This window comes from Magallana gigas, chromosome 2 (assembly GCF_963853765.1).
Source record: "Magallana gigas chromosome 2, xbMagGiga1.1, whole genome shotgun sequence".
NCBI classification, from domain to species: Eukaryota; Metazoa; Mollusca; class Bivalvia; order Ostreida; family Ostreidae; genus Magallana; species Magallana gigas.
This window is the reverse complement of record NC_088854.1, coordinates 56,417,418-56,431,594: the sequence shown is the minus strand read 5'-3', so window position 1 is coordinate 56,431,594 and position 14,177 is coordinate 56,417,418. Positions and strand designations below refer to the sequence as shown.

The window sequence follows — 14,177 nt, the reverse complement described above, 5'->3', positions numbered from 1 at the left end:
AACTGACCAATTCTATTTTTTTTTATGTTGCTGAGTGTTAACTACTCTAAAATCACAAAGAAAAATATACTGATTTGTTGTGTGAGAAATGCCCAAGAATCGATAGAGTCAATGCATTACCAAAAATGTTTTGAAATAAATTGTTACTGAAATGTTAAAAGTTTTATTTTAAGTTAATATACTGGAAGTACAAAAAGAGCCAACTAGAATTTCATTTTATTCTCATTTATTTCAATATCAAAATTACGAGCACAGCATCAAACTTTGGATCTAATCATCATCCTTGCATTTTTCAAGGACACAAAATGTTTTCCAAATGAGTGCCATACCATACTTATAGCCGTCTTAACAGCAGATTTATAATAAGGACCGTTAAGGTCACAACCCAAACAATTATGAAACCACCATCCACCTTTAAATTCAACTGCGCATCGTTTACCCCAGATGTCATTGTCTTGATCTTTCGTGGAAAATTTCATCCCATTGTGCTCAGAAAGGCTATTCCCTGAAAAACATTAAAAGTTATCATAAATATAAACGTTTGAAGAAAAAACTGGGAACTTAAGGAGGCTGGATGGTCAACAAAATAAGGAGGCTGGATGGTCAACAAAATAACCACCAGGTCTACCATTTTATACATTATATTTTGGGCCATGAACTGTTTTTAAGTAAATAAGAAATCTAAATATTTTAGCTTTGAACACTTTTCTATGACCTTATACAGAGCCCTTCGTCTAAAGAAGGTTAATATAGCTTTAAAAAAGCCACGACCATCCAGCAATCTAAAGTTTCTCATTTATTCCTGATATCTACAATGAATTCACATAATCTTACCTGCAGTTCCGCTGTATCCGCCGACTGTTAATTTGTATTTTTGATACTCGTTCCCCACAGAAAAGATAGAATACTTAGCGTAAGCCTTTTCACCGGAAAACTTTTGAAGGTCCACTCGTAACTCCTGTGTGGTATTGGTAGTGAGCAAGTGTATGTCCTCATTTCCTTGATAATGATACCATTTCATATTAATAGTTCATCGTTTTTGTTTTTGTTCATGAATGACGACATTTGGACACCATAATGAAGAGACTATACATTTGACTATTTCAACTATTTCATTTTGACTTTTCAGGTTGGCATTTCTATGAAATGACCAACTAAATATTCATGATTCAAGACTACATCATCATAAGCTGAGATAGTGAGACAATGTTTCAAAATAATTTGGCTTAGGATGATATCAGATTGTCTCTTTACTAGATTAAAAATTGCGTTACTACTGTATATCAGACGATCACTGAAACGTATACATTTAAATTGCGTAACTACTGTATATCAGACGATCACTGAAACGTATACATTTCTACAATGTAGAAATTTTACTTACCTAACCAGTATTCCCCATCTGCTTTTCCAAATCCGTCTTTGTAAGTCTGCCAGGATCGGTAAAAATCAACAGAGCCATCCATCCTGTTATGAATCACCTACCAACAAAAGTTACAAAATTGACATGCAAATCAATGAGAGTTCAACGACTTGAAGCAACATAGAATTGGAGCAAGGCAAATATACCTCAACTTATGCACCTCTATTGTGAGATGGTCCATAAAAAGAACCAGACGGTCAATTTTCTTGAAACTAAAACTTGAAAGTAACTCGAATTGGTTAAAGTGACATATGGTTAAAAATAAAGTTTTGCTTTTTGTAGTTTTTCTGCAAAAAACCCAAATCTACCTTAAATATATATAAAATGTATCGAATATTTATAAAAATAAGAGATTCGTTGGTGCTGCCATAATCACTAAATTAAAAAAGCTTTTATATTTTCCTTCACTATTTTCGTCCGAATGTAAAACAATAAAGTGCTAAATGAATAAAAACAACAAGTAATATATAGAAACGCTACTTGTATTTACTGCCACCCAGTAAATTCAAAATTTACAACATGACATTTAACACAAATAAAAAGAACGTTTTGTATGTAACCGCTTTATTTTGTATTAAAACGAGGTATTCTGTGAGGGCGCACATATAAAAAAAGTGCATTTGTACATGCAAAATGCTGAAGAACAATGAACATTTCCTTTATAAACGTTACATAATACATCGTATGTTCAAATAATAAAATACCATACATTTGAATTGCTTTTTTGTAGATTATTGATGGAAGAAACTACATTGTATATACAATTATATATTCTTGCCTAGTTTTTATGTATCATTTCCTTTTTATATACATATCTAGAAAAGTATTACAAAACTTCTTAGCGCACCAAGAGAAAAAGAAGTAAATACTCACGGTCCACCCTCCGCCGTCAGTGGTCATGTCACAGTACACTAACTTCTTGGTCTTCATATCCGGGTATATCGTGTACACACCGTCTCTTCCTTTTGTGTTGGGTTTCGTTTTTAGAATTGATGAACAGTCCCTTTGTTTATGCAGCACTGATATTAAATGCAATTAATAATATATGTAAGTAATTGACCAATACCACATGTTGTTTGAGGGACAAAATGATTTTTGGTCTTTACCTTGCATTGCAAACACCGATATAAGTAATTGAGAAATTATAAGTACAAAAAGTTTTATAGGTGGATTATACTGACTGAAATATTTGGGGAAATATGTTCCATTCAAACTATAAAATTGTTTCAAAAAGTGTTTTCCGATCAGTCTGTAGTGAGAAGTGAGGGACACATCCACAGTGACGGGGGAATCCACTTTGAAGGACGAGTTCAGGTGTTTCCATTTCCAAGGGGTTATCCGAAGCAGGGATTCCACGTTGTCTGCTCGAAGGATGAAAAAAAATTTACAAGTTTCTTTTTTTAACACAATATAAATTTTCCTCTGTCTTTATCTGTGATAACACAACAAATCTAATTTGTAAATATATAATCCAAAACATTTCATCAATGACGCAAATGCAGTGTGAGAACGCAAGCGGAGTTCGCATAATTATGCGAAATGAAAAAATGTAAATTATTTGATATTTAATTGTACAGTTGCTGAAAATTGTATATATAAATATAAGTAATAAGATATTATTTTTTAAAGATTCTAATATTGATAGTCCGATGTGGTCAAAACTACCATAAATCTTCCTTATTTCTTAAATCTTATTAACTGCCTGTAAATCTCTAATTGCTTTAACCGTATACATATACAAATTAACGATATGCAATATTACAATATGAAGTAAACATTTATGTGTATCTGTTAGGTTTATTCTATTTACCTAAACTTCATATAAATGATTATTACTGCTAAAATACCTTTGACTTTGGGATGAGGATCAATAGACATTACGACCATAAAACAGGTGCCCAAAGAAATTAAATAGTACAAACTTCCACAGAGAACCATTGTGTCCACGACGTTTACCCTGATTTCTATCGAGTGTGTGTGTATATATACATATACACACACACATATATAATTAAATCATAATATGATATTTTGTTTCGTGATAAGAGATGGAATTGTATCAAACACATGAGGATTCTGACCGACTTAGGGTATGTGTACATGTACAAGTAGGTAGCTATGAACCTTTTCCTCTTGTGATCTCCACCCTTGTTCTGTCAAATTATAGGCTGAATGAAAAGATGTTCATTTTTTTTTCAAATATTCCTTATATACCTAGCTACCAATTTCCATATCTATTCATATATCTATTATTCTAGTTATATTCCTGCTCAAAATGAAATAAAAGCACTTATTCCTTATTAAAATCTTATATATATATATATATATATATATATATATATATATATATATATATATATATATATATATATATATATATCATCATCATCATCACCATGTTGGCTATAGTCAAAATGAAATCAAATGACAGACAAAAGAATATTATTACATAAATGCTGTAGCATGCATCATGCATGACAGTTTTATACCATACTTCATAGTCCCTGGAACTGTTTTCTCTGCAAAAAGCATTTATTTCTTACCGATTTTATGTTATGAGGAATTTTTTTAATGATATACGGTTGAAAACATATAAGTTTCGTGAAAAATGGAAACGGGGTTGATACAAATTTTTAGAACAAAAATTGAAAATATAGTGTGTGTGTATATATATATATATATATATATATATATATATATATATATATAGAGGATATCTATATTGTGTGATTTTATATTTGCTTTATCCAACGAGTTGAAATGGTGTATATATTCGCGAGGCTTGCCGAGCGAATATAACCATTTCAACGAGTTGGATAAAGCAAATGTAAAATCACACAATCATAGATGTTCTATTTATCTCATACAATTTGATTTATATTATGAAGCTTTTGAGACAGTCCCTTATGTGACCCGAATTGTTGTTTTTTTTTTCAAAGATTAAAAACGATGATGCAACGTTGTGTTATGCGGCTCAATTGTGACCTTGCGCAATACAATTTAGTACGTCATTCCTGAGATAAATCTAACTGTTTTAATGTAAAGTTTCACTGATATAAACATTAAAATAATTTTTTAGCTCTAAATAGTTTTTCTTAGAGCTTATTCACTTGATTAAATGGAAATTCCGATTAGAAGACGTGAATAATCAAGTTTGTTGACATAACGTTACACGAAGTTGCGAATGCTCGTTAGTTTGAATTGACTCGAACGAGGAACAGTTGTTGATGTTCTATAAAACAAACACTAGCCTTATGATTCGAAATTAAAGTGAATAAGGATGCTTACTGGTGGTGGAATAAACTTCTTATGAAACATTATATCGGTAAGTTCTTGTATATATACTGGCACGCCAGTAGGCTACACAATGAGAGCGCTGTTTTCATCGCGTCGTCAGGATGAACTCCTTGATAGTTAACGTAATTTGCAGTTTTATAAAAATCACAAAGCAAATTGAAAGTTGGAAGGGGGCTAAACTCATCAAAAATCTGTGGTTACGGTTGTGTATAACTTTTTAAAATTGTGGTTACGGTTACGGTTATGAATAAGCCCCCCCCCCCCCCCCGGTTCCGACGCCTATGCGACGCAGTTATGTGTTTTCCTTCATATTTGTAATTTAAATCTTTGACAAAATCCCTTTTATATCAATTTTTGTAGTAAATATAGTTATGTTGAAAGTACTAGCAAATCTTCGTAAAAACATATAGATCTAGGTCACTGAAGCGTTGAAGCAAGGGGCTGTATCAAAAATAGTTCGGACCGGAAGTATTTGATATAGCATCACCCGTGTGATATAGCAAAGGTTTATCACACGGGTAATATACACCATACGTATGAGATAAATATATATATATATATATATATATATATATATATATATATATATATATATATATATATATATATATATATTTATCTCATACTTGTTGTGTATATTACCCGTGTGATAAACCTTTGCTATATCACACGGGTGATGCTATATCAAATACTTCCGGTCGGAACTACTTTTGACACAGCCCCTCGCTTCAACGCTTCAGTGACCTAATTTCGAAGATTTGCTAGTACTTTTAACATAACTATATCTACTACAAAAATTAATATAAAATTGATTTTGTCAAAGATTTAAATTACAAATATGAAGGAAGACACATAACTGCGTAGCACAGGCGTCGGAACCGGGGGGCTATTGTGAGGGGGGGGGGAGGTTAGCCCCCCCCCCCCCCCACCACCTTTTTTGCTTCATAACCGTAACCACAACACCATTTTTTCTTTTTTGTCAAGATTTTTGATAAATTTAGCCCACTTCCAACTTTCAATTTGCTTTGTGAAGTTTATAAAACTACAAATTACGTTAACTATCAAGAGTTCATCCTGACGACGCGATGAAAACAGAGCGCTCTGGTTGTGTTTATATACAAGAACTTACCGAAATAATGTTTCATGAGACTTTTATTCCACCACCAGTAAGCATCCTTATTCACTATTTTCAATTTTGAATCATAAGGCTAGCCTAGTGTTTGTTTTATTAAACATCATGCATCAACAACTGTTCCTCGTTCGAGTCAATTCAAACTAACGAGCATTCGCAACTTTGTGTAGGCCTATGTCAACAAAACTGATTATAATATTCAAGTCTTCTAATCGGAATTAATATTTCCATTTAATCAAGTGAATAAGCTCTAAGAAAAATTATCTAGAGCTAAAAAATTATTTTAAGGTTTATTTCAGTGAAACTTTACATTAAAACAGTTAGATTTATCTCAGGAATGACGTACTAAATTGTATTGCGCAAGGTCACAATAGCCGCATAACACAACGTTGCATCATCGTTTTTAATCTTTGAAAAAAAAACCCCAATTTGGGTCACACAAGGGACTATCTCAAAAGCTTCATAATATAAATCAAATTGTATGAGATAAATAGAACATCTATAATTGTGTGATTTTTATATTTGCTTTATCCAACTCGTTGAAATGGTTATATTCGCTCGGCAAGCCTCGCGAATATATGCACCATTTCAACTCGTTGGATAAAGCAAATATAAAATCACACAATATAGATATCCTCTATATATATATATATATATATATATATATATATATATATATTTGCTAAAATACCGAACCATAGTTTGCGCGTCACATACAATGTAGGTACGTACTAATAGTACATGTACTCTGAATGAGGAGATTGTTGGTCAGCCTGGCCATTTCACCGATGTGACACTGATGTTATGTCCTTGGCAGCCTCACAAAAGACGAATTACTAAATAAATATCTTGTATTGTTATGCTACAATTAATTCATTCATGGCTCAAATCTGAGGCATGACCGAATCCGAGAAGAATCCAACAGGGCGTTATTATCGCTACATCTACAAAATGGAAATTATTCCTTGGTGTTAGTATACACACCTGAAAGTAATACAAACACAAGTCAGCGAATCTGATGGCCTTATCAGAATCCTTGAAGGCTACTGATGAGTTTTTCTTGAAGTTGGAAGTTTCTCATTTTAAACAGATGGAAGCTGAGGACCAAAAACCTATATCAGATGTTGACGAGATATCTTCACTGCCAGACGGTGACCCAAAAATCTGCAACACGTGTGTAAAGGATCCCGATACAACGGCTGTTTTAAATTGTGATGAATCTGAGGAAAATTCGAGTGAAATATCTACGGTTAATCTTTGGAACTTGAAGAAATGCCGAGAACACCAGCTTTTGAATGTAGAGACTCCACAAAAGCGCCCCTCGTCATATCCATCAACTAAAAACATCGACATGGACGACTTGATACTGAGACATATCTCGGAGGAAATGGATTTGAAAAGTGTGTTGTTCGGTCGTCTCTTACAACGTTGCGAAGAGGTAAGTAACGAAACGAATAAATGCTCCGAGGACTTGACACAAGAAATCAACTCTTATTTTGACAATTACATCAAGGCGGTGGAGAGCCACAGATCCCAACTCATTCAGCAGGTGCGCGACCAATTTATCAAACAGACCGATTACATCCAGGGCCAAAAATCGGTTCTGTCCAAATTACAACAAAATGTAGACGAAGCTAAGGAATTTTTAAACACGATAACCCAAGATTCCCTAGATGAAAGCAGTCACTGGAAACAGTTATCCAAACTCCTCCTTCATATCCGGCGTGCTAACGTTCACGTGAGGTCACAGGAAATGACCTTTTGTCCGGAAGCGGATGGCCCAGTGATCGACCAATACCAGTTCTACGGACGGATAGTAACTGGACGAGTGTGTCCGTCAAAATGCTTTCTAAATCAAGAGGGCAAGTATTTATCGGTATATACATTACGACAAATGAAAATGATTTTATTACTCTTACGAGGTAGTTGTGCGGTTTTTTGTTGTTTTTTTTAACCAAAAACTGCCCCACTAAATTGTTATTTTTAAATATTGAATCAACACTTCTAGGACTTCAGACAGCTAGAGTCCGACACAAAGCATCAGTTCCGCTTCACGTTGTACAAGAGGAGGGCAAGCCATACCCTTGTTCTGTATCAGTGGGAGTCAAGATTCTGGAGCCATCAGGAGCAATCTGGTAAAATGACGTTCTCAATCTGTTTTTTACCATTTGCATTGACCATTTCCAAAACCTGAATATTACATATTCTTTTATTTTGCTGCAGTAAACCAAAAGAGATGGTTAGTAATATGGACGGAACTTGGTCGATAGAGATAGTGCCGCGGGAGACCGGAAAACACGAGCTTTACGTCACAGTGGACGGACGACCAATCAAGGTTCGTGGTTTGTTCGAAACCGTCCGTCGATGAGTTACTGCCACTTGCTGTACAAAAAAAGTCTTTGTTATAAAGTGGCTAGTCTAATTATTTTTAATCATTTATTTTTATTTTCAATTTCAGACCAAATCTGTCCTGTTCCACGTAAAACCCAGTTGGCGGGAACACACCGGAAGATGGCACTGCTGTTCCGGCTGCTCAAGAAGTATTGGAAACAATGAAGCGTGTATATACGGATCTAGTTTTGGTGGTACATGTATGCAATGATTTCAGTATACCGATTAGCTGATGTTTTTTTTTTTAAATTGACGCTGTTCATAAATCTCTCTCAATATTAAAGATTCTCGATGTGATAAAAAAAGAATAAAAACCATCAGACCTGAATTCATTATAAATTTAATGTAGAGGAAAATATGACATAACAAATACTTATAATTGTATATTTACCCACACCTCAATTATCTTTTGGCAGACCACGGCTACTGCAGTCACCTGTCGGCGACACATCCTGGAGCAGAACACTGGACGTGTTGTGGTAAAGTGACGAGACATTCCGAGTGTGACGTGGCTCACCGTAAAAAGAGACTGAGTCACTTCGGAACCCGCTTGTTCTCCAGACCCCGGCCGCTGTCTAGCTGTAGTGTAGACTTACGCCGTATCCACTCCACGATCAAGGAGGTCACTCTCTGAGGCGGACGGACCACGCCATATCGTCACGGATTACTAACTGGGTACTGGGACCAAAGACTGTTATGCAGGTGATGGGTAACACAAACCATTGAAATAATTATGGTTGATGTTCCAAAAGAAGGCTTTAGCCAACTGTATTCTGAAGACTACACGTTGTGATAAATGTGTTTATATATGAACAAAAAATAATACTTAATGTAAGCAGCAACTTATATACACTGTACATGATATGAAGAATAAGGAATGAAAATAAAAAGGACATGCAGTTGAATACATGTTTAGGAATAGTAAACGTGCTTTTCATATGGTCAGTACTCAACATGGATATGACAAATAATATATGAAAAATTATGATAAAAAAAAAATGAATATGATGAAGACACAATATGTTAGATTTTTATGTGAGTTTTGTCACGGGTCTCTTCACCGATTTTGTACAGGTGACAATGGGACTGATGGACCTCAGGGACCGGGGCTTGGGATCGTTTAGACGAAGTCGTTGGCTGGTGCTCACATTTCACGTCTTCTTCCGGTGTAGAAAATATCTCCAATGTCATTTCTCTTGTCTTGTCTTTCTTCAACTAATGCAAACAAAGAAGTCTCATACTACCGATACTGCGATGAAATTGTCACTGAATCTTTACATTGCCAGTAATCCATGCTTTCTATCCAACGATGTATCATGTACATTAACTAGTTAGATAATTGTGATTTATGCACTCACCTTTCTCGGCATTTTAAGCAGCCTTTTCTTTCTCCCAAATCTGACGGCCACAATGCCCGCTATGGTCAGGAACAGCACGCCCCCAAGGATTCCGACCAGCACCCCCGCGGTCCACTGACACTCGTCGGTGTAGTCCCCGCAGTTGTTGGTGCCGTCACAATGGAGCAGCGCCGAGATACAGCGGCCATTCCTACACCTAAACTCCTCCTCGCCCTCACATGGCGCTGACATAGGGAGAAATACGTGTATACAGTCAGAGTTGATACCAGAGAGAGAGAGAGAGAGAGAGAGAGCAGCTAGAAATCAAGGTACATACGTTCTCTAAAAGTAGTCAGCGTGATTTCAAACCCGTCTCTTACGTCATAGAAATCGCTGTGGAACGCCATCATAATCTGGCTGGATGTAGATACATAGGAACCAGGGGGTCGCTCTTGTCCACATATCCTGGATGGTAATCCTAAACAACAAACGATTTTGATAATGTGCATGCTACATGTACATGTACATGCATTCCAAGAACTAGAGGTTTTTAAAACCATTGTGCATCTGCAAAGGCAAATATTCACAACTGGTCATTGACTCGCGGAAATCTATGACCAGGAAGTTTGGCATGCTCCAATAGTAAGCTCATCCGAGACTTAACATAGTTTTAAGGTCATTGAAAGCGGAGAATCAAATCGTGGAAAATATTTCTTTTGATGCAAGTCTCCCTTTTTCCGTACCAGAAGTAAGACAAAAGTGAGTCTTCTAACTTTGATGGCGCCAGGGCTCGACCTTACCTTACCTGTAATAGTTGGATGTGACGTACTGTTTCCGTCGAAGATCTGGAGATTGTCATCGTCACACAGGGGTTCGAACTCGATGTCCAGCCGCTTAAACACAATGATGAAGCGGTAGGGCTCCATCGTCTCAAACAGCACGCGACACCTGGTGTTCAGAGCGTAGTTATTTCTGAAGGTTTGCTGGATGTTGGCCGAGTGAAAAATCTTTCCATCCATTGTGATTGTTTTGCCGCACTTTTCATCCATTGCATCTACAAACATTGATAATTCCATTCAATAACGTTTCAAAATTCAGCTGTTGCACATTTTTATCCTCGAATAAGATGATGAATTGGAAAATCGTTTCCTTTAGCATGCAGGATGCAGCAAATTTAAAACTGCTTTGAAAAATAAGTCTTAAATTGAATTGTTATTTGTTATACATTACAAGTACCAACAATTTACTATGGTTGCAGTCAGTATTCAGGAAGCTTAATAAAAAAAAAATCTGTATCTGCCCGAAACCGATGTCTTAAACTAACATTTCTTGGCTTTCAATGCTCTCGGTAAGGTCATGTAAAATACCATCATCAATATTATATTTCGGAGGTCGAATTTCTTCATATCCAGGTTTTGAAACTAAAAAAAAAAAATGAATGGAAAAACTAGCGAAACGTCATTATCAATATTCATATATTATTCAGTCATAATCAGATTTATAATAGTAAAAAACGGTCAATGCAAGAAATAATTAACATAATACATGCAATATAAGTTTGCATTTTACATACTTAAAATCAGACAAAATAACGTGCATTTTAAAATGGCTACATACCTTTCTATGTCGATTTGCTGAACACTCCGCCACTCTGTCTGCCTCTAAATGGACCTTCTATCGCGCCCTGACAGATCCAGAAATATTTGTAGCTTTCTCATGCCTCCTTTACATTTTGTGGCAAACATATATAACAGAATGTTCAATCATCGTCAGGTACACAGAAAAACACAATAACAGCCAAAGATTTAACAACAAATCTTCGATCGAAAAATATTGAAAAACAACTTAAACAAAAGGAACATGTGTCGGGAATAATATCGTTATGGGGCGACATCGTTGTCAGACACGCTGTTTGCCGGGGTTGAAACATTTATCTTGTTTTAAAACACGGACGGTGATGAAGATCTCGTCATAAGAGCGGCCACAAACATGGATTGACGTGGTTTAACTTGTTCATGCTTACCGGGGATTAATATTTTCCACGAAATGAAATCATTTATTCGATAACCAATCATTAGAATATTCTAAAGCCCCAATCATTTAACGTTTTAGAATGTCGTAAACATTGTATTTTTCGTATATTTGCTGTGATTTTAGTCAGATTTATCAATATAACTTAGATATTAATCAGGCCATGACCCCGAGTGGTGATTCCATCCAGGCCTACTGAAATTGATTTTATATTTGGGTTTATTTATAATGTACTTTTTCGAGCTTATTATTAGAATATCTGAGACAAAAATTCTTGTCTATGCTTTCTTTTTAGCTTGTAAAATAAAAAATAAAAACAAAAAACACTTTCTTCAAAGTTTTAATTTTCAATTTTTTTTTTACTTGACAGTAAAGCTATCCATGTCCTGCTTGTGAATAAACCCATAAAGCAGCCAGGCACCTGAGGGCACTGACTCTCCATCAATAAACAAATAAACAACGTCTATTCTCTCCACTCGTAATACTCTGCTTTACCGGTCTGGTACGAGAATCTTGGTCCACACGCCAATTAAAACTGGCCTACATAAATTGAGCTAACTGTGCCATTAGTCAGTGCTGACAGTCCTTATAGTGTCTCGTGTTGCATCGTCCAGTACTTTAGCAGTTTTATAGGACTGAATAGCACCCTGAATGTTCATTTGACGCTTCCTCATCATTTCAAATCGTTGAACCTTTTTGACCTCCGTAACCTCCGGGGGTTCAGGGTCGACTAGCCCTTCCGTTATCTTGTAGTACACGGTTGTGGTGTCCGAGTCACAGATGGCAAGAGTGATTCTACAAAAACACATTTAGTCAGTTAACGATGTCTGGGGGTCAATATCAGTCATAGCTGCAGGTCTGTAGCTCCCGGTCTGAAAAAATTCGGATGGACGACCTGGGAGTTCTCTATACATCCGAATTCTTTCAGACCGGGAGCTACAGACCTGCAGCTATATCAGTCATTACAAGTTCTCAAACTTGCTAAAACTTCATTAATCACAATGGACATTATACTTAACACTGCATAATGAACCATGCAGAAATCGAATGTATATACAGCTACAATAAAATATCAGCCTTAAGTCTTTAGCTAAATTAACAGTGCCTTACTGGTAGACTGAATAGTGTACATGTACATACATGTAAATAGTGAATATTTGTATGAGCAGTGGTTTAAAAAATTGAGCACCTGCCTTCTGCTGCAGGGGTCTTGGTCCAATGACATATAGTTCATACCGCAAATAATGATTTCATTTCATCTTTCTAACTTCACATTAATAATCTCTCTCTCTCTCTCTCTCTCTCTCTCTCTCTCTCTCTCTCTCTCTCTCTCTCTCTCTCTCTCTCTCTCTCTGTATGCGTGTGACTGCCTGGGTTTTAATCCCACCATCTGTATAGATCTGTGTGGATGGTAGCTTTTTCTCTGTCTGGTCCTCCTTTTAGAGGCTTTCAAATAAAAAGAAAACACAAGAGACTTACCCGTAAGTTTCATAATCGTCCAATTTTATATTCTGAAGATATTGCTGAAGACAGTCTGGACTGAGGTTGTCAGAGCTCTGCAAAGGTAAGACTATTTCTCTCGGGTCCTCTCTTGTTGGGTGACCTGATATGAAGGCCATGTCAAGGTCAAGACAACCATGAAGTTTAACATTCCACCATCCTCTAACTGCAAAAAAGTTAAATATTTAGAAAAAAAAAATTGGAATCTACCGGTACATAAGAGAGCTAGAGAGAAAGAAGGAGAGAGAGAGCGAGAGATTTTCTTGTTTTGTCTTTAATAAAAAGAAACATGACATCTTTTTCACATTATGTGATCTGTAGTTACCTTCACACAGGTCTAAATATACATTGAATGTTGTCCTCATCTGAGTCACATTTTCTAATCCAAAACTCTGCAATTCTTTAAACTAGAAAAATAACCTAACGCATTTAGTCATCAGCATAATTTTATAGTATATTCAATTGTATTAATCACCAATGGCCTTAAATGATTTGTACTGTACCTTAACATGTTGATATGGAGTTGCACTTTCCTCCATGCTACCTACTTTCAATTTATTTAAGTCTAAAATTAGCATGAAGGGCTTTTCCAATTTTATGTTTACATTCTGAATTCTCGCGAGACTATCGCAAAATTCGACCAATCAAATGCTTTACATCCTACGTCATGTTATTTAGTTTCTAAAAATAGAAGTGTTGTTTGTTACCAATAGTGGTGCAATTGTCAGTCTTTTTACAGGTATAAAAATCAATGTCATGCCGTCACACCGGCATTTTGCGAAAAATCGAAGGGTGTGCAGCTGTAAATTAGCATGGAACCACCTTTAATTCTGCGTTCCGTATCGTTTGGACACCATCCCATGGAAGGGATAATGTGCCGCAGCCCCCTGTCTTCATTTGGCGATGACTTCACAATATTATGTCAAAACAGTCTAGCTCAGCAAAACAGGAAACATGACGGAATCATACACCCAACACCAGACAATAATATAAACTCCAACTCCAAGGAAGAAATGAAGACATTGACAATAACAGTGACTGAAGAAAAATTAGTGGAAGTAAGTCA

The 14,177-nt window shown here is 35.8% G+C and overlaps 4 protein-coding genes across 6 annotated transcripts; 1 reads left to right on the top strand and 3 right to left on the bottom strand.

The window, feature by feature from the left end:
• Positions 1-209: 209 nt before the first annotated feature.
• Positions 210-3,405, bottom strand: LOC105327658 (ryncolin-1). Of its 2 annotated transcripts, XM_011428250.4 has the most exons (6): positions 3,271-3,405; positions 2,605-2,784; positions 2,297-2,442; positions 1,385-1,481; positions 835-999; positions 210-505 (listed from the first exon to the last, which is right to left on the bottom strand). In XM_011428250.4, exons 1-6 carry the CDS (start codon positions 3,359-3,361, stop codon positions 258-260), a joined length of 927 nt encoding a protein of 308 aa, XP_011426552.3. In that variant the 5' UTR covers positions 3,362-3,405; the 3' UTR covers positions 210-257. The 2 variants fall into 2 exon arrangements, with proteins under 2 accessions (XP_011426552.3, XP_011426553.3); XM_011428251.4 differs by lacking the exon at positions 2,605-2,784 and having other exon boundaries at positions 3,271-3,380.
• A 3,435-nt stretch (positions 3,406-6,840) lies between these two features.
• LOC105327659 (E3 ubiquitin-protein ligase TRIM45) lies at positions 6,841-9,185 on the top strand. 2 transcript variants are annotated; one of them, XM_011428252.4, is made up of 5 exons: positions 6,841-7,714; positions 7,861-7,987; positions 8,076-8,187; positions 8,311-8,437; positions 8,660-9,185. In XM_011428252.4, the coding sequence occupies exons 1-5, from the start codon at positions 6,871-6,873 to the stop codon at positions 8,875-8,877; spliced, it is 1,428 nt and encodes a 475-aa protein (XP_011426554.3). In that variant the 5' UTR covers positions 6,841-6,870; the 3' UTR covers positions 8,878-9,185. The 2 variants fall into 2 exon arrangements, with proteins under 2 accessions (XP_011426554.3, XP_065933427.1); XM_066077355.1 differs by having other exon boundaries at positions 8,311-8,443.
• Positions 9,186-9,193: 8 nt separating this feature from the next.
• LOC105327660 (low-density lipoprotein receptor class A domain-containing protein 2) lies at positions 9,194-11,798 on the bottom strand. Its single transcript, XM_011428253.4, has 6 exons — positions 11,198-11,798; positions 10,905-11,001; positions 10,386-10,634; positions 9,918-10,058; positions 9,602-9,825; positions 9,194-9,458 (listed from the first exon to the last, which is right to left on the bottom strand). The coding sequence occupies exons 2-6, from the start codon at positions 10,984-10,986 to the stop codon at positions 9,267-9,269; spliced, it is 888 nt and encodes a 295-aa protein (XP_011426555.3). The 5' UTR covers positions 10,987-11,001; positions 11,198-11,798; the 3' UTR covers positions 9,194-9,266.
• Positions 11,799-11,937: 139 nt separating this feature from the next.
• LOC105327662 (tRNA-splicing endonuclease subunit Sen15) lies at positions 11,938-13,751 on the bottom strand. Its single transcript, XM_011428254.4, has 4 exons — positions 13,615-13,751; positions 13,437-13,518; positions 13,091-13,277; positions 11,938-12,406 (listed from the first exon to the last, which is right to left on the bottom strand). The coding sequence occupies exons 1-4, from the start codon at positions 13,687-13,689 to the stop codon at positions 12,178-12,180; spliced, it is 573 nt and encodes a 190-aa protein (XP_011426556.3). The 5' UTR covers positions 13,690-13,751; the 3' UTR covers positions 11,938-12,177.
• Positions 13,752-14,177: the final 426 nt, after the last annotated feature.

What these genes read in the sequence shown, in the direction of transcription:
- LOC105327658 (XM_011428250.4), bottom strand. Translation starts at nt 3,361, where the DNA reads ATGGTTCTCTGTGGAAGTTTGTACTATTTAATTTCTTTGGGCACCTGT. An exon ending in CTGACGGCGGAGGGTGGACC is followed by an intron (nt 1,482 to 2,296) that starts GTGAGTATTTAC and finishes TTTTGTTGGTAG; the next exon opens with GTGATTCATAACAGGATGGA. An exon ending in AGATGGGGAATACTGGTTAG is followed by an intron (nt 1,000 to 1,384) that starts GTAAGTAAAATT and finishes ATCATTATCAAG; the next exon opens with GAAATGAGGACATACACTTG.
- LOC105327659 (XM_066077355.1), top strand. Translation starts at nt 6,871, where the DNA reads ATGGCCTTATCAGAATCCTTGAAGGCTACTGATGAGTTTTTCTTGAAG. An exon ending in ATGCTTTCTAAATCAAGAGG is followed by an intron (nt 7,715 to 7,860) that starts GCAAGTATTTAT and finishes CAACACTTCTAG; the next exon opens with GACTTCAGACAGCTAGAGTC. An exon ending in GAGCCATCAGGAGCAATCTG is followed by an intron (nt 7,988 to 8,075) that starts GTAAAATGACGT and finishes ATTTTGCTGCAG; the next exon opens with TAAACCAAAAGAGATGGTTA.
- LOC105327660 (XM_011428253.4), bottom strand. Translation starts at nt 10,986, where the DNA reads ATGAAGAAATTCGACCTCCGAAATATAATATTGATGATGGTATTTTAC. An exon ending in GTCACATCCAACTATTACAG is followed by an intron (nt 10,059 to 10,385) that starts GTAAGGTAAGGT and finishes TTTGTTGTTTAG; the next exon opens with GATTACCATCCAGGATATGT. An exon ending in GCTGACTACTTTTAGAGAAC is followed by an intron (nt 9,826 to 9,917) that starts GTATGTACCTTG and finishes TCCCTATGTCAG; the next exon opens with CGCCATGTGAGGGCGAGGAG.
- LOC105327662 (XM_011428254.4), bottom strand. Translation starts at nt 13,689, where the DNA reads ATGCTAATTTTAGACTTAAATAAATTGAAAGTAGGTAGCATGGAGGAA. An exon ending in CTCCATATCAACATGTTAAG is followed by an intron (nt 13,519 to 13,614) that starts GTACAGTACAAA and finishes TTATTTTTCTAG; the next exon opens with TTTAAAGAATTGCAGAGTTT. An exon ending in ATATTTAGACCTGTGTGAAG is followed by an intron (nt 13,278 to 13,436) that starts GTAACTACAGAT and finishes ACTTTTTTGCAG; the next exon opens with TTAGAGGATGGTGGAATGTT.